The sequence below is a fragment of the Corylus avellana genome, chromosome ca6 (assembly GCF_901000735.1).
Source record: "Corylus avellana chromosome ca6, CavTom2PMs-1.0".
Taxonomy (NCBI): domain Eukaryota; kingdom Viridiplantae; phylum Streptophyta; class Magnoliopsida; order Fagales; family Betulaceae; genus Corylus; species Corylus avellana.
Window position 1 is genome coordinate 5,850,397 of NC_081546.1, and position 20,808 is coordinate 5,871,204.

At 35.9% G+C, this 20,808-nt stretch overlaps 2 protein-coding genes and 1 pseudogene across 2 annotated transcripts; all 3 read left to right on the plus strand.

The window, feature by feature from the left end:
- Positions 1-3,217: 3,217 nt before the first annotated feature.
- LOC132185734 (zinc finger protein GAI-ASSOCIATED FACTOR 1-like) lies at positions 3,218-6,144 on the plus strand. Its single transcript, XM_059599510.1, has 4 exons — positions 3,218-3,841; positions 3,947-4,343; positions 4,440-4,630; positions 5,176-6,144. Exons 1-4 carry the CDS (start codon positions 3,703-3,705, stop codon positions 5,877-5,879), a joined length of 1,431 nt encoding a protein of 476 aa, XP_059455493.1. The 5' UTR covers positions 3,218-3,702; the 3' UTR covers positions 5,880-6,144.
- Positions 6,145-12,622: 6,478 nt separating this feature from the next.
- On the plus strand, positions 12,623-16,359 carry LOC132184882 (cytochrome P450 734A1-like). Its single transcript, XM_059598667.1, has 4 exons — positions 12,623-13,127; positions 14,099-14,343; positions 14,886-15,249; positions 15,838-16,359. Exons 1-4 carry the CDS (start codon positions 12,639-12,641, stop codon positions 16,255-16,257), a joined length of 1,518 nt encoding a protein of 505 aa, XP_059454650.1. The 5' UTR covers positions 12,623-12,638; the 3' UTR covers positions 16,258-16,359.
- Positions 16,360-17,505: 1,146 nt separating this feature from the next.
- On the plus strand, positions 17,506-20,714 carry LOC132185064 (cytochrome P450 734A1-like; annotated as a pseudogene).
- Positions 20,715-20,808: the final 94 nt, after the last annotated feature.

Consider the following 20,808-nt stretch of genomic DNA (forward strand, 5'->3'; position numbering starts at 1 on the left):
CTCTAATTATTTAATTACTTCTAATAATTTATTGATTATGAGCTACACCCAATAAAAAACGATATAAAAAAGATCACCTAAACCAACTCTTCACAATAAAATATTCCTAAGTAGTGAGGCCAAAGAAAAATGCTTAAAATAGTTTGAGAAAACTTGAGAAAATTCTTAACTCGACTTGATATTATTCCATTCAGTTAGGATTTTTTATTTTTTATTTTTGTCAAAATATCAAACGTACTCATTTTTTATAAGAAAAATTACAAAGATATTGCAAAAATATTGCAAAGATGTTTTTTATATAAAAAAAATAAACGTATGAATCTTTACAATTATTTTATTTTTATTTTTTTATAATAAAAAAAAGAGTAATTTAAAAATTTTGACAAGATTTAACAAAAAATTTTAACTGAAATAAGTAATTGAAAGAGATTGAAAGTCTCGTACTCTTAATTGAAAATTTTTTAACTTTACGTGAAAATTTGGGGAAAATTTTGTAAAGTCCAAATAGTTTGTACTATAATTTTTTTTAGAAACTCCTAAAAAAACTATATGAAAAAAAAATAATAATAATAAAATATAGTTTTTTTTTGTGATTAATGAGGTAAGTGTGACGTGACGTACTTGATGAATCTGTCAAACAGTAAGAGTAGTGGTAAAAATAATATCGTGAGCACCGCTTGAGGCCAAATGAATCTGAAGCGTCCACGTCAGGCCAACTAGTTGATGGTCCCGTGGACTAGATTGGATTGTACTCTGAACTCCGGAGACCGAAAGGTGGCAGAGAGGTGGGGCATTGAAAATGAAAAGGTCGAAAATACCCCCAACCTTTTGTCATCGTCCTACACTTTGAAAAAGGAGGTGCCCTTTGTGTAGCTGTCTTTTACCCGAATATAGGGGCTCTGCACAAAAAGACAAAAGGCTCTTTACCTTTTTAAGTAAGAGCTCATTATATTGTACTCTACATCGAAATCAGCATGATAAGCATTAAAAACATTTATATATATATATATATATATATATAAAGAGTCTTATGGGGGGCTGGAATTGTAAATTAACTTACCTTTTTATTATAGCTCGAAATTGAATAGTTGATTTGAATTTGATTAATTTAATAAATGAAATGAGTTTTGAATATAAATTTAAGCTCGACTATTTAACGAATTAAATTGGTACAAATTTGGTTTGACTCATATAAAATCATATTATTTTAATTTTATAACGAAAATATTTAAGTAATTAAAAAGATAAAGAATAATTTTTTTGTAATGTTATAACTGCATTTGTGATTGTAATTTTTTCTTAGGGTCTGTTTGAAATTGCGTTTGATAAACTTAAAAGTACTTTTAACACTCAAAAAGTACGTTTGAAAAAAAAAGTACTCATTTAGTAAAAAAATTAAATACACTTTTAAGAGTTCAAAAACTTAAAAATGGTTAAAATACACTTTTGAAATTAAGCTTTTGCCAAAAGTTTATTTTTGACTATTTTTAGGCTTTTTGGACATGTAAAAGTGCTTTTAATTTTTTACCAAACGAGTACTTTTTTTATTCAAACGGACTTTTTAAGTGTTAAAAGCACTTTTAGACTTCTCAAACGCAATCCCAAATAGACTCTTAATATATGTATGTACAATAAAACATATATATAAAGTTGAGACTTTATTGTTTAAAATTATAGATAAATAATAAGATATAATATAAATAGTCGATTTCATCATAAACAATTATATATGATTTTACTACAAGTATCAGGTTATTGATATTTTTGAAGTTTATAAATAAAAATCAATTTATCTAATTAACTCAAAGGATAAAATATTACCAATAATGAAGTAATTAATTATCAGAATTTACAAAAAATTATAAACAATAATGATATTTAACATTACTCATAAGTTAATTGTGTAACTCATAAACAAGTTCAAGTTCCTTGAAAAATAAATTAATTAAATTTGAACAAATTATCTTACTCGCTGACAAATTTGATTTAAAAAATTAATTAATTACAAGAAGTGGGTTTTATATATAAAATTGGTTTTTTTTCAAGTACCAGGTTGCAGGGCCATGACCCTTCCTTAAACGACGTTGCTAACATTCAAATTTTGACTTTACACGAGCTTAGTGCACGTGTACACTGTACAGTCTACAAGCAACTGATGAGGGCGTGGTGGACATTTGGCCTCCCATGGGACTGTATTTACAAGCTTGCCATGCTGGAGCCGAGTTGGCGATTTAGCGTTAACTTATACAAACGGAAGGTATAATAATTAACGAAGAAAAAAAAAGAACAAGGTTTTGGAGAGATTCACGAGAAAGCCACTCGCATTTGGACAAATTTGGGGACAAACCGTAAAAATTGTCCGCATTGTCGTGCTTGCTCGTCCTTATCGGTTCCGTGGCATTACTGTCAATAATAATATTAAACAATAAATCGTCTCAAACCCAGCACATGGTCGCACAACTATGTTCCCGACAAAAAAGAAAAATCGTAAAAACCAGCGCGCACACAAGTTAATTAGGACACTGACTCTTTTATTATTATTATTTTTTAAAATACAAATATTAAGAAGCAAATTATTATATAAAACACTTTTAAAGATATAAATAATTTTCACCTTTAATACTTATCAGATCACTTACTAAAAAAAAAAAGCCATTTAAACTCATTAACAAACACAATATTTTCTTAGAAATTAACATGATATTATATGACAATCATCATGAGGCTAATGATGTTTTCTAAGTGACGTAGAAATTCATGCATTATTTATCAGATCATTTGCATAGTAGTCTATATTATACTGTTTATTAAAGTTTTATGAAGTGTTTTGAGTGTTAAAAAACAAGATACGGGAAGAAATACTGGCCTAGTACGGGTATAATTGTCTTTCTGTATGGATTATACAAATTGTTTTACGGGAAGAAAAGATTTAAGAATGTGAAAGAAAAAAACGTTTTCTCTGTTTTATCGAAGGTAATGAAAAAAATACCCTTTTCGCAAAACGACAATCACCGCCGAGTCCGACTTCTTCCGACAAAAGTCATCGAATCGCTTATTTCGACACGTGGACGGTCAATTGGACTAGCAGCCAGGGGTTGAGACTTGGGACCCGGGTTTTCTCGAACTCTGGTTAAAAAGTACAGGTTGAAAAACTAAACCATGGTTAACTGGCGCCGCTTTAATCATTTTCTACTATTACTTTGCTCACTTCGTTCAAATCTCTCCTCTCTTTTCTTTCTTCTCTCGCTAGCTAGCTCTCTCGCTCTCCCTCTCTCTCTTTCTGTGTATGTGAAGCCGCCGCCTTATGGGACCTCGGGACTCCGGCGAACCGAGTTGATCGAGTCGGTTTCTCGTTTCCTTTTATCGAAGAAGAAGAGCTGTAGTTTTTTGCCACCTTGAAAGTTTTGTACGCGTTTTTGTTTTCTGTGTTTTGAAAATTTTCCTGGGAAACAATCAGAAAGTTCGTCTTTTGGAGACTAGTTTTTTATGTAATCTGGGATAGGCTCTGAATCTCTTGGTGATTTTCTCGGATATTAAAACAGTTTGAGAGGGAAGGCTGTCCATTTCTGTTGAAGGATAGGACTTTGAGTTGAAGCGGTGACCATCTTTTTGAGCTTAGAAATTGAAAACCCTACAAGGAGATCAAGAAGAAGAAGAAGAAAAAAAATATAGATAGCTTTGTGTTTGATTGGGTTTTGAAGAATGGTGGAGTTGGACAAGTCGTCACCAATGACAGCTTCTACAGCTTCTGGAGAGGCTAGTATATCCTCCTCTGGTTATCAAACGACGCCGTTAGCTGCGCCACCACCGAAGAAAAAGCGGAACCTTCCTGGAATGCCCGGTGAGAGATTTCGAAACCCAAAAACTTTCAAAATGATTTTTTTTTTTTTTTCTGTAAAAATTTTTAAAATTTCTCAATCCCCTGTGGTTATTTCAAATATTGCAGATCCAGATGCTGAGGTGATAGCTTTATCACCCAAGACTCTGATGGCGACGAACCGGTTTGTGTGTGAGATCTGCAACAAAGGGTTTCAGCGCGACCAGAACCTCCAGCTTCACCGGCGTGGCCACAACTTGCCGTGGAAGCTCAAGCAGAGAACGGGAAAGGAGATTCGCAAGCGAGTCTACGTGTGTCCAGAGCCGTCCTGCGTTCACCACAGCCCGGCGAGAGCGCTGGGAGACCTCACGGGGATCAAAAAGCACTTTTGCAGAAAGCACGGCGAGAAGAAGTGGAAGTGCGAGCGGTGCTCCAAGAAGTACGCCGTGCAGTCCGATTGGAAGGCGCACATGAAGACCTGCGGAACCAGAGAGTATAAATGCGACTGCGGCACCATGTTCTCAAGGTTCCCTCATCTTCTTATTCTCCGTTTGGTTGCCGAGAAAATATTTCGATTTTTCACTAAACACCGCGTTTGCTGATTTGGTTACGAATTAATCAGGAGGGATAGCTTTATCACGCATAGAGCTTTCTGCGACGCTCTGGCTGAGGAGAGTGCGAGGACACACGCCCTTGTGATCGCTGGCGCCGACGGAAATGCTAACGCTAATGCGGCTGTCGCTTCGCCCCCGCCGCCTCCTCTTACTCCGTCTACGACTGTGGTGTCTCCAGCCTTGTCCATTCAGAGTTCAGGTAGTAATAACCATACATATATCGTAGCCTAATATTTATATATTATACGATCATTTCGTAGGTCGATAGAGCTTGGACCGTACCTTTTGAAACGCCTGCGTTGGGATTCAACCACAAATATTTTATTTTGTTTGTTCAATTTATCCGTATATTGAGGTTAAATGCAGTATCTTTGTATGGGTAATGGGTGTATGGGGTTTAAATTGAAGGGCAATAGTTGCACGGGTGATGAGGGAGCTCAAAGATCGATAAACGGAAAGAGAGGATTGTGAGAGAAAGGAAGCCATAATTGCTTTTCTCCCTTCCACTTGTTACTGCTTTCAAGTTGAAGCTGTTATACTTGTTGCCGGTTTGGATTAAAATAAAAAACTAGATTAAAAGTTGGACGAAAGTCATTTTCTTTTTACTCTCTTTTCTTCTGTCGTTTCTGGCTTACTGCATCATCATCTTTTTCTACTACTCTTTTTGTTTCTCTTTTCTTGTTTACACTATACAGCATGTGAATCATTTCCCTTTTCCTTATTACTTTCTTTTTTATCTGACAGAATTGCCGGAAAATCCAATCGGACTGTCGCCGGCAACGGCAGCCACGACCACCAGCTCCTCCACTTCCAGCACTAGCGTTTTTGCAAGCGTTTTTGCGCCTTCAACCGCGACAGCAGTTGCCGAACCATCCCCGTTCTCCAATGTGGTCTGCGCCACTACTCACCCGCCGCCCATATCACCCATTGAACCCCCCTCCCTTTCGCTCTCCACATCCCTCTACCTCTCCAACAATGGGCCCTCCCTCTTTCCAACACCAAACCACGACCACCTCCACTACGCACCTTCCCCGCAGCCTGTCATGTCCGCAACCGCATTGCTGCAGAAAGCTGCTCAAATGGGCTCCACCGCATCGAACGCATCGTTGCTTCGCGGACTGGGATTGGCGGCACCGTCGGCGTCATCGTCCTCCCCGGGTCAGGATAGCACTGCTATGCAATGGAATGGCCATGGGAGGGCGGCAGAGAGCACCTTGGTGACTGATGGGCTTGGGCTTGGACTTCCCTCTGGTGGGAGTTCTGGTTTGATGGGCCAGCCAATGACTCGCGATCTTCTCGGTCTCAGCATAGGCAGCGGCGGCGGGGCATCCACTAGAGGCCTCTCGGCTCTTCTCAATTCGTTTGGCGGTGGTGGCGGCTTCGATGTCGCATACGGCAGAGGAGGTGACAGCTCGGCTGGGGATGACAAGCGTAAAGTACTCCGATGATCCATCTCTTTTGCCCGGTTGTTATATTTATAAAAATTGAACAGTCTCCTTAGTGGGTTACTTCCATGAAAAGAATTAGTAATCATAGAGTTCTAAAAAGAGTTTTTGTTTAAGATGTTGTGTAATTTTGTGGTGATATCTTCGTTTTTAGTTCGATTATATTCTCGGAGATGTGAATGGGAGCAGGGTTTGTACAGGAACTCGCGTAGTCATTACTTGTTGAAAAAGGTAGCCCAAAAGGAAATGCAATTAGTTCTTAGTAGTTCGTGCATGCCTCAATTTTCTAGTTTTGTTGTTCTACTAACATTTCTACTTCCCCATGTGTGATTTTGTGTAGATATTCATTGCCCATGAAAGCTTTTGAGTTAAAAGCTAACTTGCTTTAATTCCCGATAAATGCATATGTGGGTTTGACAGATATCACTCTAAAACTTGCTCTCAAGACTTTTTTCTTTGTTAAAGTTAGGAAGGCTCAGGCTCTTGGTGTATGCAATGAATTATCATATGGTTTTCTTATCTAACAAACACTTTGAATCAAGTGAAAGATTATCAAAAGATTTCTATTCAAATAAACATGTGAATCATGCAAAAGTATAAAGTATCTATCTAATATGTAACCAAAAGCACTAGGACCATGGCCCCGTTATGTTGTTAATGTGTTTTTGAAGAAAACAAAAAATAATAGAGTAAAAGAAAAGAAAATTTGATGATCATCGAAGAAAATGAAAAGGAAGGGTCGAAAGTGGGTCAAATGCGATCCAGAAAATGAAATATAAATGGAGTCGTCAATAAGCCCATAACTGATTACACTGAAAGCATTAAATCCAAATAGAAGTCTCACGTTCACACACGCAATGCTGTCGTTGAAAATTTTGGCAGATCATCATTTAGGAAGGATAGAGAAGGAAAATAGGAAAAAACTACGAAAACTGTTGCCTGTTGGTATGATTGAAACTTGAAAATTTATGAATAAGAAAACGATCGCTGGGGTTGGGATTGATGCCGGTGTCTTTTTTTTGGGGGGTGATGGATATTCTCGGTGGTGTGGTCCTGTTGTGAAATTGAAACAGGGTTTGGACACCGGCTGTGGTGGGTCCCGATGAGTCTGCCCAAATGCATTCAATTGGGTGAGTTGGCTGATGCCCTCCCCCCCTCCCCTTTGTATAATGCCCTCTGAGCAGTGGGGTCCGACAGTTTAATGGTGGGTGGGTCTCTGGCCCGGTGGTTGCTGTCACCCTGCCACCCCTGCTGGGCCGTGGCTTCTTATATTGGAAACAGGCAAGCATGAGCTATCTACCTCTGTCAACACCACCCCCTTCAAATAAATTTTTTTTAAAAAAACAAGAGCCATGTTGATATATAGTATGTACCTTTGTTTTACGTACGTAAGAATCAGCACGTGCTGCCCAACAAAAAAAAAAAAAAAGACAAAGAAAAACAGAGCACAACTCTTTTGCCCCGTTTGCAGGATTGGGATTAAGTTTAAATAGTGTAAATAAGATATTTTGATGCCAATTTTTTACATGGCGCCATGAGTGATTGGCCCCTGCAAAAGTGAGAAAAGTTAGGTCAGCGTGAGGTCAGCATGAGGTCCCTATAAAAAGAATCACTTTTTTTTTTTCTAATCACATTAATACTCTCTTGTACAAGAGAATCGATCACGTCCCTGATGTGAGTAGAGTTGTTTACACCCTCTAATGGAATGCAAATTGATATAACTCTCATGCTAAATAATTTCTCTTATCTTAACAAAATACGAATTGATAGAACTATCGGATTCGCCGTCTTGATTTGTTTTGAAAACTCTTTTGTTGAGAGCTTGGAAGGGGCCGGTTGATAAGTAGTGGACATTGTGTTATAATTAATGAAAAAGTTCATAATATTGATTTGAATTAATGATACCGTGTCTTCATCTTCATTGTATCTAATGTGTCAAATTTCTATTAAATGCTGTAAATTACACCACATCCTAATAGAAGGGACTTTCATTTCATAAATATCTCATTACGCTAATATAACAATCATTGGGTTACGATATTTTGAGATATTGGTGTAGTATATAACGTTAATACAGTAGGATATTTTTGAGATATTGGTGTATTATATAACGTTAACACAAATCAAAGCACCAAATAAAATCATATCCAAATCAACAGAACCCAATCCCAGAAGAAATGTTCTCCAACAAGAGCACCAACAGGTCATGGCAAAACATGAAGCCAAACACTGAAAAATCACACCACTCCATGACAACCATCTTCGGAAGCCGGAACGCCGAGATCCAGCTCTTGCTTGGCGTTGTCGGAGCCCCTTGGGAGTCCCATCAGAGGAAAATGAATTTTTTTATTATTTTGTTTTGTATTTATTTTTAAAAGTAAAATAATAAAATATTATTATTATTATTATAATGGAACAACCGTCTCCTTGATGCCCTAGGATCTCTTAAGGCCATTTTGGCCATTAACCGGATCCGGATCCGTTGTTAATAGCTATCTATTAAATGAGAATCTAAAAATTTGATGACCCTTTAAATGAGTCAATCCTTTATCATTAATTTGGGTGATACAATAATCAATATGTTTGGGTCGGTTTTATCCACACCCCCCCTCCCCCAAAAAAATCTTCCACTCAACAGTCAACATCACTCACATGAAAATTTAGTCGTAGCAATTTCATTGCTTTTTTATTTTTTATTATTTTTTATTTAATGGTTATAAGATAAGACCAATATTGTTATGGTACGATGTTGACTAATAAAACTTTTTTTTTATTTTTTATTTTTTTTCAATTTTCTTTTTTAAAAAATCATTCTAATCTCATTAATAGAGAAATCAAAAACTTTGCTATGTGATGTAAGAATTTTATGCTCGTGGTATTATTGAATAAAATGTTATGTTTTTTTTTAAAAAAAAATAAAAATAGAGAAGTCAAAGAGCATTAAAACTCTCACAATCACAGAATATAACATTATGAAATATCCTACCCAAAACTAAAAGATTAAAGCCATAGCTAAAAGATTACACATCAAAGACGTCAAACATCTGCTGCGCTAGGCATACACAAACTAATGCATAGGTAGCTCTTATTCCTCGACCATGGGATCAAAATGACCTCATGCTGACACACATCCTCCTTAACCCGAAACCAGGATATCGCTCACATCCACAACCCAAGAGTTTGGACCAAAATAACAAGCGAGCAGATCAAGAGAGAGAACATGACCTTATTACAAGTAGCAAGAAAAACAAGGAAAATACAGGGAAAGCAACACAACCCAACCAAAATATAGGGAAAATCAAAGCAATACAATCGAAAATTAAAAAAATAAAAGCACACTAGACGGATGACAGCAGTCGAAAGAAAAGTCGATCGTGTGCTTGCTAGAAGCCGATGCATGGGTCGCGTTAGAAGCACATCGCGGTGGGGACATGTGAAAAGACTTGGCAGAAGACGGTAGACGGCAAAGTTGGCGCGGAGGAGATCAGCAACGCACGCAAAGAAATGTGGGGAAGTTTGAGTGAATCACCAAAAAGTGTCAATTAAATGCTCTATTTTCTACTCATTTAAAAGAAAGAAAAAAAATCCTCTATTTTCTTGATTATATTAATTAAAAAATAAGCAATAACGAATTCATCGAAGTATTCAACCAACTACGGTGCTGTAAAACTAGGGCTTGATAGTCGAAAAATAACATTACGAGGAATCCGTCGTAACATTATGAGGAACCCGTAGTGTGGGGTTAACCAAGGTAGGAGTTGTCCATATCCTGCAAAATGCTTTGTCTTGTCGCTATATAAATGGTTGAAAACACGATGGAGATTTCATACGGGAATGTAAGGTGTTTTTTTTTTTAAGTCGATATTATTTTTTTTAAAAGTAACCCTTATTTTACTCACTTGATTTTTAATTTTGACAACTAAAAATCTGACAATGCCATTTCGTCTAGTTTTTAACAGTAGAAATGCAAGTTGATATTTTCTTTATGCAAGACCAATAAAATCATGTGCATGTATCAAAAGTAATGCCATTATGCTATGTATGTTCATAAATTAAAAACAAATAATAATAATAAAACCATTTTCCACCCTACTGCCACCCTTTGCCGAGGTGGAGACACCCCGTCTGGCCTCCAACCCCTTAAGGGAGTGGCCACCCGCGTGACCATCTTTCCATCCATAATTTTATTTATTTATTTATTTTACTTTTATTTTTTTAAAAATATTATGAGTACCAAATATTTTACTAAGAAATATGTACTAAAATGATATGGAGCTTATTCATTAGAAATTATCAAAATAAGTAATAAAGAGAAATGTTACTAATACCAATAATTAATAAATAAGTTCCATATCTGTTCAATAATTGTAAAAAAAAAAAAAAAATTAATAATAATTACAAATTCAAATTTTGTGGTGTGACGTGACGAAGAAGTATTTTTTATTTTGTTTGGCAGGATATCGACAACTCCTACCACGGTTAACCCCACACCATGGATTCTTCATAATGTTATAACGGATTCAAGTACGGGCCAGGGCCCTGGCATGCACAACGATACCGTTTTGGGGAGTTCTTGTGGGTGGGATTAATTCGGCCTACTACTATTGGGCATCACTAGTGTGCCCCCGTCTATGAAGAATATCTACCAAAAAATAAAAAATCCCACAAGTCCACGACATATTCTATAGAAGTAGAGTAATGCTATATATTTCACACTAATATTTTAGGGCAGACTTGGCTTAAATCCCTTAATTTTGTTATCACTTTTGTAATGTCCTTATTAAAGTTTAATTTCTCTTAATTTTAATATATCGAACTTTAAATTTTTTTCAATGTCTTACCTCTATTAGAATTTTTCGTTAAACCCTAACAAAATTTATAAAATATCCCCATTTGTTTTAGAAAAAAGAAATAGAAAAAATTACAAATATTAAGGCGTTGATCTGAATTTAACGGTATTTTGCAAAAACAACCATGCATCAATCTTTGCAAAAAAATTTAATATATATATATTGAATTTTTTTTTTTTTGGTATTTAATGAAAAATTATAGAAGAGGGACATTGAAAAAATAAATAAAATAAAAGTTCATTAGTTTTGAGTTTTAGGAGAACATTGCAAAATGAATAACAATTCATGGAGTAAGTAAAGTTTTTCCAATATTTTATTACCCTGATGTGATATGATTTGGTAGTTATTGATATATATATATTTTTAATAAGAACGGATTTAATAACTACAAGAGATTGTCACATATATTAATGTATGTGCATGTCATTATTCCTAGCAGTATATAATGGGTACATATATAGCAAAATTATATAAAATTTTAATAAAATATTTTGAGTAGGTGATGGATTAATGGAGTAGGGCATACGGACACACACATATATTTTTTTATATTATGAAAATCTCCCTACCGATCCGTGAGATCCATGAAATGGATAAAAATTTCCATATAAAACTCATTAACTTTGGTGGGTCTTTTGACTCTTTTCTTCTTTTTGCTTGGGCAAAAAGGGAAAACTTGTCCGAATATCTAATCCATTTCAGTTTCAACTACGGTTTTTTTTTTTTTTTAATTTATTTATTTATTTTAAGCTTTTGTCAAAAGTGCACTTTTTGAACCCTTAAAAGGGCTTTCAATTTTTTTTTACCAAACAGACATTTTTTTTTATTATCAAACTTGCTTTTTCAGTATTAAACGAATTTTAAACCATTCAAACACATCCAAATATTCCCTTAAAATATTATAATTTTTTTTAAAACTTAACGTGAGGGCCTACGCAATATTAACAAACTAACACATTAGAGTCAACTAGCTAGTTAGTTTGTAATAGAAAAGTTTGGAAATTTTTTACTTATCATTCATCTTTCATACATTTACGATCGCACTCTTAAACTTTAAAAAATGTTAATTTAAAGTTATCATATTTCAAAAGTTTACAAAGTTAATAATTATGTCCAAATATAACGTTAAATCCTAACACGTGACTAGTGAAATTCATAAAATATTCCATTCAAATTCAAGTTATTTTTTATAATTGTATAAATATCATAAGGATATTTTGAAAATTTCAATCATTAACTATTTTATTTAACTCTGGATTTTGATGAGAGAGTTGACATTGTAAACTTCTAAAAAAATAATAACCATAAATTGAAGCATTTTAAAGCTTAAGAGTATAATTATACAAGTTATAAAAAATCATAGGCCACCATTGAAATTTTCCAAAAAGTTAAAGCACCACTTAAGCACTTATTATTTAACCATATCTGACCTATCTCATCTTATAAAGTTAATTATTAGATTTGTGGGCTTATAAGCTAAGAGTGGTAATATTACGCACAGCAGCGTGAGTGCACAGTGTCTCATGCTGGTGTGAATAGAAACCAGCATGAGGCACTGTGCACTCACGCTGCCGTGCGTAATATTAACCACTTATAAGTTAATAGTAGACCTCACAAATTTAATAATTAATCTATTTAATTTGTAGGTGAATACGAGGTAAATAAAAAAAAATTGACTCTTAATATTTTTCTATTTATAAATTACGTCACGAGTTACGTCATTGGCCGAGGACAAAAGGTCGTTGCGTGGTCGGCATCAATGTGGGTGCAAATTCACGGTTTACGAAGCAAAGTACATATTAAAACAGTTTTGTGTTTGTGCCACGTTCCTCTGCGGTTCTGTTGACTCCATTATTGGTTCTCTGAAAACTGCCGTTGAATCTGACCTAGTCTGTCTTGGTGAGCTCCCACAATGCAGTTACTTCTTCTTGCGATTTTCCTCGTCATCATCATCATCTTCTTCTTCAAACTTTTTCACTCAATACTATGGGTCCCATGGAGAATCCAGGACCATTTCCGCGAACAACGCATAGGAGGCCCTGCCTACCGTCCGATCTTTGGAAACACGGCCGAGATCCGCCGCATGTACGCCGACGCCCAGTCAAAGCCAATGTCTTTGGACCACGACATACTTCACCGAGTGGCTCCTTTCTACCACGAGTGGTCGGGTCTGTACGGAAGGACGTTTCTGTATTGGTTCGGGTCAAAGCCCAGATTGGCTATAGCCGATCCAGATATGATCAAGGAGGTCCTAATGGATTCGGGCGGGTCGTTTCAAAAGGCTAGGCAGGACCCTTCCACTAAGCTCTTCTTTGGACAAGGATTGGCTACTTTGGTGGGTGACAAATGGGCTCTTCACAGAAGAATTGCAAACCAGGCTTTCAAGATGGAGAGAGTTAAGGTAATGTAATGCCTATCCTTTTTTCATGAGACACATTATTTCAAATTGGTTTTAAAAAAATTACAAATTCCTTTAAATTTGGTTGGAGAATTTTTTTTATTTTTTATTTTGGATGAATTCTTGGAGTATGCATTTTTCATGCTCTAAATGCACAAGTTAGTTTATTAGACAGCCCTATTTGAATGTAGGCAAGAATCATATCTACTATTAAAGTTGGTGGTTAAGACCCCGGGTTGCCGGGTGCACTTTTGAGCTAATTAAAAAGGTATTTAACACTAAAAAAAATAAAAAATTGAAGAAAAAAGTATCGGTAAAAAAATTGAAAGCACTTTGAATGGTAAAAAAATAAAAAAATTACCAAAATGCACTTTTGGTAAAAGTTTCATTACTTTTTAAAATCATAACTTAAAATCTTTATTTCTCAAATACAATTTCAAACATGCTCTACATGGTTTTAAAGAAATATCTAAGCATGAGTTCAAAAAGAAGGATCCGGCTTACCTGCTGTTATTAAAATAACAGCATGTATGTTATAGTTTAATCAATGGTCAAGATTGAATTTCTCAAAATTTCTCCTCATTTTCTCTCTTATTAAAAGCTTCTAAAAATAAGTCAACTTTAAGATTCAATCTTAACCGTTGATTAAATTACAGCATACATGCTGTTATTTTAATAACAGCATGTAAGCTGGATCCATTTATTATTTTGAAAAATATGTCCCCATTTTATGAGATTGTGACACATCATTTTGATGAGCAAATTTTGGAGAAATTTTTTGGAAGAGTAACATTCCTCAACAATAAATACCCACTTATCAAAAAAAAAAAAACTTAAATAGTCATGAAGTTTGTATAGTGCATTAACATTAAGTAATAATAAGCAAATTAAAAAAGATGAATGCTCATATAGTTTTAATATTATCTTTGAAGTATAAGTTAAATAAATTGTGATAAAGAGAGATGGTGTTACAGGCTTGGGTGCCAGAAATTGTGGCTAGTTCCAGAAAGATGCTCCAGAAGTGGGAAGAAGAGAGAGGAGAGAGAGAGGAATTCGAGATGGATGTGCACAAACAACTTAATCTCCTTTCAGCTGACATTATCTCTAGAACGGCTTTCGGAAGCAGTTTTGAGGAAGGGAAGAGAATTTTTATGTTACAAGAGCAGCAATTGTACCTCGTCTCCCGAGGTTTAAGAAGTGTCTACATTCCTGGTTATAGGTGAACATATATATTAAACATTCTCCTAATTAAGCTTAATTACCTTATTGTTAAATCACTAGTTAAGTATACTTAATCATTTTAATACTCTCTCAAGTGGGATTCGGATCTACAACAATTAGCTGTTTGAATTGTTAGAGGATCCTTTATGGGGCCTAATGGCCTATATGTCCGAGAACCTACTCAGACAGGTGAGTTTCGTAGGGGTCCTCTGTCCTCTCACACTTGCAGCCCTAGCAATTCTGGCATGAAAGTGAAACCCAATGTATAAAATATTTGAACTGAAATATAGACAACTTGTAAAGTCATGATTCTAATTCGATCCTCATACCATTTTAAATCATTTTTCCATCCGAAATCTCAAAATTTTAGGAAATGATAGGTTTGGGATTGTGTTAAAAACACTTTTAGTCCCCTAAAACGCACACCCAAACATGCCCTAAGTCTACTATATACATAGTTTATTGATTTTGGCCAATGAGACGCTATTGCTATGGACTTTTTGGCTTCATTAATAAGTGAATGATAAATTTAATTCACAGGTTCTTGCCTACTAAGAACAATAGAGAGAGGTGGAGACTGGAGAAGGAAACACGGGAAGCCATTCGGATGCTGATCGAGAAGAACAGCAAAGGGAGAGAAAATACAAGAAGTTTGCTTGCCCTCTTAATGTCTTCTCACAAGAGTCATAATGGCGAAGAAGAGAAGTTAGAAGTGGGGGAAATCATAGATGAATGCAAGACCTTCTACTTTGCAGGAAAGGAAACAAGCGCTAATCTTTTGACTTGGGCACTCATCCTTCTTGCATTCCATCAAGAATGGCAAACCAAGGCAAGGGAAGAAGTTTTCCGCATTTGTGGACAAAATCAGCATCCCACTGCTGACAACTTAAACGACTTCAAAATAGTAAGTTCAATTTCTCTCTGAGTGTTTTGAATCTTAAAACATAAAGACAATTTCAAATTAGTAAGTTCAATTAACATTATAAATAGAGTGTTGGTCTTTCAATCCTCTATGTCTATGATGATTTTGAAAAGTGTTGTTTTGACTTTAGTTTGAAAAAAATGGTTGATGTAGTATAAAGGTGAGAAGTGTTTTTCGGTAGGATTTATATTTGAAAAGATTTTTGTATCTTAAATTGTTTGTTAGTGATTTTGGTGTTAAAAGTAGGAAAGTGTTTTCAATGGTAATTGAAATTCTAACTCAAACCATTATTGCACAAACATTTAGGTTCATTTGAATAGAATTGGAGAGTTTAAACTGATATGAAGAGGTAAATTTGATCACTTAATCATTATTTTAATGCTTTTGAATAAATTAACAAAGTCAATGTTCGATCTCAGGATCTTTGGTTCTGATATCATATTAAATTATCAATTATTCAAAAAGTTTAAGCTGATAGGAAAAAGTAAATTTAATCACTTAATTATTATATTAACATTTTTTTATTGAATAAATGGAAAAACTAAACAATTTTTTGGTCTTTTTCAACAGATAAGCATGATACTGAATGAAACACTTCGTCTCTACCCTACGACAGTGGCATTGTTGAGGCAAACATACAAAAGAGTGAAGCTAGGGAGTCTGGATATTCCGACCGGCACGCAGCTCTATCTGGCCATGACCGCCGTCCATCATGATGCTGAGATATGGGGAAAAGACACACATAAATTCAACCCGATGAGATTTTCTGAGCCTCGAAGCCATTTGGCCTCATATTTTCCATTTAGCTTAGGCCCCAGAATTTGTGTAGGTCTGAATCTGGCCATGGCTGAGACGAAGGTCGCCCTAGCTATGATCATCCGGCAATATTCTTTTAGGTTGTCACCAACTTATGCTCATGCGCCCATGCTGGTTCTAACATTGCAGCCTCAACATGGTGCACAACTCCTATTTAGGAGAATATTTGGTTGAAGCTTGCAGCCTCAGCTTGTGTATGTTCCATGTATCCCAGCAGTTTGGTAGTGTGTGTTTATGACATTAATAAATGATATATGGAATCATCGGAAGACATGTTTTTTGGCCTACGATTTTTATTTTTAATTTTATAGTTGTTTGAAATTGCGTTAAGGTCTTCAAAGAGTAGCTCAATCGGCTGGGGACCACGCTGATTGAAGTTTTTTATTTTTTACTTTTTTTAAAATGAAGTTTTTTTTTTAAAGCTATTTCTAGCGTCAAAATTTCTATTTTTCAATGCAATCTTAAATAGGCTCTTAAGTGGACCGATATACACCTTGTTGATATGGTATTAAAAATCAGCTATTAAATTAGCATTTGTAAAACAATAAATAAAAATTATAAATTAATTTTTACCGTCACATCATCTCAAATAATATTATTAGTATTATTCTTAAGTTCCGTTCACTTCAACGTAAAATTGTTTTCAAAAAATGATTTTTGCATTTTACGGTGTTTATTACGACGTAAAACAATGGTCGAAGAAAAATATTTTCCCTTTTAACTGAAAATTCTTTTTTAATTTTCAAAAAATGGTGTAAACCATTTTTTGACTTTGAGCATCTCATTCTCAAATTGACGGATCCTGCCAAGACCCTCCCAGGACCTTGCTGGGACTTGTTCGGGACTTGCGACTAGACCGGGACTCGCTTGGAACCTGCCAAATTTGCAGAAACATTTGAACGACTCTACACGGAAAAAACCAGAAACAGATACTAAACAGACACTCCAACCAAACCAACTTTCCATCAAACAACACACCACATAAAAATCAGGAAATTCTCAAATGCTGGATGCAACAAACTTAAGAAAACACCCGACCAGCAACTGGCTCTCAAATTTGCAGAAACATTTGAATGCAGCCTCCTTACAGCCTCTGAATCTGCAGCCGAACAGTAGCCCCAATACACAATCACAACAAAAATCATCTACCTCCAGGTTCCAAGCATACTATCTGGAAGTCCTCAGCTCCAACACAATTCTTCATTATCCTTGCTATAGAAACGGCGCCGTTGCAGCTAGCATCACTCTCCGGGGGTGACATTTGAGTTTTTGAGGCGGTAAGTTTTCCCGCAACGCGTTAGACAAAGGTCGTTTCTACAACATCTCTCTTCAGACGAGATATGTGCTTTAAAGGCGAACAGTCGCCTTAAAAGGTTATATCCATTAATAGAATAGAATAGATTTTGCAGGGCTGGCAAAGCAATGCAATATTTTATGATTAAAGATTTTCAACGCCCTTCTATCTCTCATCACACTAAACCGACTCTTGCCTTCTCTCTCAGAGAGTTCGCCATGCTTCTTCTTCTTCTTGCGATTTTCCTTGTCTTCCTTTTGAAATTCGTGTACTCAATCATATGGGTCCCATGGAGAATCAAGAACCACTTCCGAAAGCAAGGCATACGAGGACCTGGGTACCGTCCAATCTTCGGGAACTCAGCCGAGATCCAACGTGGCTACGCTGAAGCTCAATCAAAGCCAATCCCGTTTGACCACCACATCCTTCACCGTGCGGTTCCTTTTTACTACAGGTGGTCAGGCGCGTACGGGAAGACCTTCCTGTTCTGGTTCGGGTCAAACCCGAGGCTGGCAATATCTGACCCGGACATGATAAAGGAAATGCTTATGAACATTTCTGGGTCCTTTGTAAAGCCCCCTCAGAACCCCGTGGCTAAGCTGCTCTTTGCGCAGGGACTTTCTGGGCTTACGGGCGATAAATGGGCCATCCATAGACGGATCACAAACCAGGCCTTCAACATGGAACGTGTTAAGGTTATTACTCGAACTACGTAATAATAAAAATTAGTCCTATTTTACGAGACATTATTTTGCTAATTTGAATCAAAGGGTGATATAAACTGTTTGGCCAAACTTTTTCTCTAAAATCAGTTTATAACTGATAAGGGTGTTCTTGGAATAAATTTGACATCAAATATGTGACCAAACTGCCCTCCTGCTCTCTTGTTATTGTATTCTACAGTGTTGGGTACCAGAAATTGTGGCCAGTGCTGCAAAGATGCTCAATGAGTGGGAGGAAAACAGAGGAGGCAGAGAGGAGTTTGAGATGGATGTGTACAAAGAGCTTCATGAACTCTTGGCTGAGATTATATCAAAAACAGCTTTTGGAAGCAGCTTTGATGAGGGGAAGCCCATTTTCAACTTCCAAGACCAGCAGGTGCAGCTTTATTCCAAGGCAACCAGAAGTGTATACATTCCTGGGTTCAGGTGATTCAACTCAACTGGAATTTCATACTAGCATTGGTTATTGGTCAACTATTTTGGCATTGACTGGAAAAGGATTGGCTGAACCCATGTTTTGCTTATACCGATTGCCCTGAGTACTCTAATTCCTTGGAACATTGGCTTTTATCTTTTGGGTTAAATACATTTTTGGTCTATCTAGTTTGCAAAATTATCAAAAGTGGTCCATGTGATTTTTCTATTAGTCCTTCTGTCTATATTCTATTCAAAAATTTAACAGCTCACAGCCATTCAATGTCTGCTACGTGTCGCCCATGCAACGTTATTGTTACCATGTCAACATTGCTTAAAAAAAATAAAAAGGATATTGGAAAAAGTAAACATTAAAAAAAAAAAAAAATGGTGGCAGGGGAAGATCATCCAACACCATTTTTTATTTATTTATTTTAAGAAATGTTGACATGGTAACAATGATGTGGCATGGGAGACACGTGGCAGACGCTGAATAGCTTTGACGTAGCGAGCCGTTAAATTCTTGGGTAGAATATAGACAAAAGGACTAAAATAAAACCGAAGACAATAATTTTTAAAAACGAGAGAGCTGGTTGTTACTAGAAAATGAATTTAACCCTTTATCTTTTTGATATAAGCTAAATGAGTTTTCATAAAGGCTTGATCTTCTTGCAATAAGTTTCAATTGATTCTTTGGCTTCTTATGATAAATTCGTAGGTTTTTGCCTACTAAGTTGAACAAAGAAATGTGGAGGCTAGAGAAGCAAACTCGTGATTCTAAAAGGATGCTGATTGAGACCAACAAAACTGCAAGAGAGGGCTCAAAAAATCTTCTTGGTCTATTAATGTCTTCTTACTAGCTAGAATCAGGATGGTGAAGAAGAAGTGTTGGGGGTTGAGGAAATCATAGATGAATGCAAGACCTTCTACTTTGCAGGGAAGGAAACAACTGCTAACCTTCTAACTTGGGCACTTCTTCTTTTAGCACTGCACCAGGAATGGCAAACCAAGGTCCGGGAAGAAGTGGTTCACATCTTCGGTGACACTGAGCTTCTTGTTGCAGAGAAATTAAATGAACTTACAATAGTACACTCAAATTCTCGCCGATCTCTCAACTTTTAAAGTACAAATACAATTTATTCGGAAGAAATTCTTTTAACTCACTTTATTAAGTTGACATATGTTCTTAAAGCATGTGATTGTCACATGCATTTTGAATCAAACGCTCTATTAATCATGCCTAAAATACACGTGAAAATCACATGCTCTAAGAATAAATGTTAGTTTAAGAGTGAAATGAATAGTAAAATCCAATTACAATGACGTTGCTATTTGTCTCTCAATATATAGGGTTTTGAATTTCATTGATTCAATGAGAATTTGGCCCTCAAATAGGATGGACAAAGACAGGAGTACAAATAAAGTGAAGAATAGAAATAGTGACATGCATGCATGATCCATGGGTTTCTCAAAAGAACCAAAAATGTATGATCGATTAAAGGAAAATGTTCGCGGTACTACATTAATTTTGATCACAATCCCTTTACAAACTATCATGAAAATACACGTGGCATGTACTACAAACTAACGTAGTAAGTGTTACATGAACTGATATATTAAGAAACTTAAAATAAAAGCAGTAGTACCCCTAACAACACTCGGGATAAAAAGAGTAAATAGATATTTGTTAATTTTAGGAGTAATTATTAATGTGAGATATCTTTTTATGAAGCATTTCCTATTCATTGATCACATGCTGTTATTGCTTGGGATTTTGAACAGGTGAGCATGATACTGAATGAAACATTTCGGCTGTATCCTCCGATTATGACGTTTCTGAGGCAAACGTGTAGGAATGTGAAGCTAGGGAGCCTCGACGTTCCTGCTGGCACACAACTCTATTTGCCCTTGATTGCTGTCCATCATGACACTGAGATATGGGGGGAAGATGCTAATGACTTCAACCCATTGAGATTTATGGAGCGTCGAAAGCATTTAGCACTTTTCTCCCTTTTGGGTTGGGTCCTAGAGTCTGTGTAGCTCAAAATTTAGCCATGGTTGACGCCAAAATCGTCTTAGCCATGATCATTCGACGGTTCTCCTTTGTTGTATCTCCAACCTATGTTCATGCCCCAGTGTTGTTTGCAACCTTGCAGCCTCAATATGGTGCACAAATACTCTTCAGTAGGATTTCAAGCTGAAAACTTGAAGACTCTTAAGAAATGTTTAGTTTTACCATCTAGATGTATATATTATTCAAACCCAATAGCAAGATTTCAAGTTGAACATTTGAAA